At 36.2% G+C, this 3,309-nt stretch overlaps 1 protein-coding gene across 3 annotated transcripts in view; it reads left to right on the forward strand.

Moving 5' to 3' along the window:
- The window catches only part of ALDH1A1 (aldehyde dehydrogenase 1 family, member A1), a 167,577-nt gene that overhangs the window by 152,890 nt on the left and 11,378 nt on the right, over positions 1-3,309 (forward strand). For all 3 annotated transcript variants that reach the window (XM_011965134.1, XM_011965135.1, XM_011965136.1), the window contains one exon: positions 1,520-1,684. In XM_011965134.1, the coding sequence (XP_011820524.1) occupies positions 1,520-1,684 (165 nt within the window). The remainder of the gene's footprint in view (positions 1-1,519; positions 1,685-3,309) is intronic.

Genomic DNA, 3,309 nt, shown 5'->3' on the forward strand with positions numbered 1-3,309 from the left:
TGCAGGGATTGGATTGGCACCGGTTATTCAATGTGGTCACAGGCAGGAAAACATGATGACTTGGAAAATATATCTTGAAATAAAAACCAAATATCATGATGTTGAGGGCATAGTCAGATTAATATGTCCTAATAAGACAGAAAGCTTTATATAGAGGTACATGGACCCTTGACTATTTATTGAGAAACTAGAATATCTTACCCAGGCAGAATTTATCTCACCCCACCCCTTATTCTGCTACTATTCAACCTATGTAGTAATTTAAATATTTCTTCTTAACACTACAATTTCCTTAATCTGCTAGAAATGAACGAGTATTTTCCTTCTGGGATATTATATTAAATATTGCACTAAAGACCGTTGAGCAACATTGTACCAAATATTGTGCCAAATTTTAGAAAATAGTTTCTAGTTTCAAACAGTGCTTAATCTAGTTAGATATGGGGGCTGGACTGTGTCCAGTTAGAAATAACTTTATGGAAGCCTTTTCTTGGCTTTGGAAGGTAGAGAAGATTTGCAGAATCAGAGAAAGTGAAACATAAAATTTTCAAGTAGTGGGAAGTTAAACCTACAAGAGCTTCCACCCTCCAACCCATCTTAGCTCCTAGATCTCCTATTTTTCCTTTAATCCTTAACCCCTGCTACACCTGAGATAGGCAGCCTTCAGCAGTGACTTGGAATCCAAGAGTCACCCAGTCATTCAACATCACAAAATAGAAATTGAGACAAAAATGAGCCCCCGATTTCAGTGCTTGAAGGAAAGGTATGTGTTCCTGGTGTTCACAACCACAACTCTGAACTCGTTTATTTTCCTTTTAAAAATAGTGTTTAAATAAAGACCATTTAAGTTCTGTAATACCTGGCATCTATTTAGATGTGGCTCATTTAATAAAGCAGGATGGTGACATTCAGGACAGGCCAGAATTCGAAGCAAACCTACCTACTGTCCCAGTGGGACCAGAACTGGGAAGGGTGCCCAGACTATGGTCAGAATGGGATATCCAAGGGCATCGGACAGGTCAGAGGGGGTGATTCAGAAATGGGGAGATCAAACAGAGGCTCGGGAGTCTTCTAAGAACAGTCTTAAAGCATCTGTTTCCCAACAGATCTAATTAAACCCAGTATCAAAGTTCTCTTTTTCTCTTTTCCCTCCTTTCATTTCAGCCAGGACAATAGTTTCCCGGTAAATGTATTTAGATTAACAGGCATTTCTACCAGAGAGAATAAATGATGATTGTGTAAAAGGTTTTTATGTGTTTGCAGTGCTGAATGCTTTTCCTATATAACTATAAAACAAATGTTAAATACAAATATCTATCTTCAAGAGACTTTTCCCTTAAAAGTCATGAGAAGAAAATGTATCCAAAGAATGAATCTGAACCACTGTTAGCTGTTTTGATTCAATATCTGGTTTAATTGCAATATTTTAGCATTTTGAAGCCTTTGTTAACAGGCCCAGTAATGTGTTATCTTTACAAGTGACTACTTTTTTTCTTTTCATGTGATATTTTTCAAATAGATTGACAAGGAACAATATGATAAAATACTTGACCTCATTGAGAGTGGGAAGAAAGAAGGGGCCAAACTGGAATGTGGAGGAGGCCCGTGGGGGAATAAAGGCTATTTTGTCCAGCCCACGGTGTTCTCTAATGTTACAGATGAGATGCGCATTGCCAAAGAGGAGGTAAATGGTTTCATTCTGTTCTGTTCTTTTTGTTGCCATGTTTCGTCTGTATGTGTGTATACAAGTGTCCATTTAAAATTCCCGGCACTTTGGAACATCTTTCTCTGTCAATGTTACTCTTTATTCTGTTCTTGATAGAGGTTTAAGTTATTTGTGATAGAGACTAAAAAATACTAAGGGATCCATGGGGCCAGCCACAATTGTCCAGTCAACACAGTTCTGGATGCTTAACAATTTTTAGGTGCTGCGTTCACAACTTTAAAAAAAAAAGGAAAAAAAACCCTGTCATTTGCAGCAACAACCTGGAAAATTCATGCTCCATGAAATATGACAGGCGTAAAAGGACAAATACTGCATTATCTCACTTATATGTGGGATCTCAAAGAGTAGAACTCATAGAAGCAGAGATTGGAATGGTGGTTACCAGAGGCTTGGGGGAGTGGAGGATGAGGGTTGGGAAATGTTGGTCAAAGGATTCCAAATTTCAATTAGGAGGAATAAGTTCAAGAGAGCTATCATAAATATCCTGACTATAATTCATAACAATGTATTATATACTTGAATATTGCTAAGAGAGTCAATTTTAAGTGTTCTCATCACAAAAGAGATAATTATATAAGTTCTACTTTCTGGTTCCATGTTTGCCCTATAGCCTTTTTCTACATAACAGCCATCCATGTATTTGAAAACAGCATTTGTCTCCTCTATCACTCCCTACCTTCTGTGTGTTCTTGGTCCTTTCATTCTTGCATATCTTGATTAATACCAGATAAGAGGTGGAAAACAATCTTCAATTAAGGAAACATTTATTGTGTTCCTATAATAGATTAATATATAGGAGAACAGCTAGCTTACTACTTCAAAGTAGGAGCCTGGAGCTATGTGCTGTGTTCAATTAAAATTATGTAAAATATGAACACAATTATTAGAGTAGCAGCTGTGTATATGGTTCCTACATTCAAATATGATTCGATTTATAATGTTAAGATTTGCACTCAACCTCTATTGAGCAGTAGCCCCTCCCTTCTGACACTTAAATCAGTGGTGAACACCAGAAAACCGTTTATCATTTCTGGTTTTTGTCTCCCTTCATTCACATTTCCCAGAACATTCTGGTAATTTCAGAGGAGTCTTTATTTGATCTTAATAGATCAAATACAGGAGCTATATGGAATTTTTTTTTTCCATATGGAAATACAGGAGCTTAATTTTAAAGAGAAAATCCAGTTGTTTTTCTTCTACCTGAGGCTGAGATACAGGGTGAATTGAGTTTGGGCTGCAGTAACCAGGGACTTAGTGAAAGCAAAAGAGTAATTTAGGCTAGAGTAAGCAAATTGTGATTTTTGTTTTCTGTCCTGCAGTTATAGCCATTACCAATGAACTCATGCTTTGATTAGAATAGGATGGTTTAAAATGTATAAGCTCTTGCAGTAATGAACAATTCTGTTTGATATATTTAAGTTGCCTAAGACTTTGCTACAGAGTAGACTAAAAGTTCATGATGTTTACCTAACTTGGCTAATTATGAAAAGTAATTAGTAATTATTCTACTGAGTATACTAGAATAGTTAATATTTTACCAATGACATACAGGTGTTTAAAGCATTATTATTATTAATCATTGC

Source organism: Mandrillus leucophaeus, unplaced genomic scaffold (assembly GCF_000951045.1).
Source record: "Mandrillus leucophaeus isolate KB7577 unplaced genomic scaffold, Mleu.le_1.0 Scaffold715, whole genome shotgun sequence".
Lineage (NCBI taxonomy): Eukaryota > Metazoa > Chordata > Mammalia > Primates > Cercopithecidae > Mandrillus > Mandrillus leucophaeus.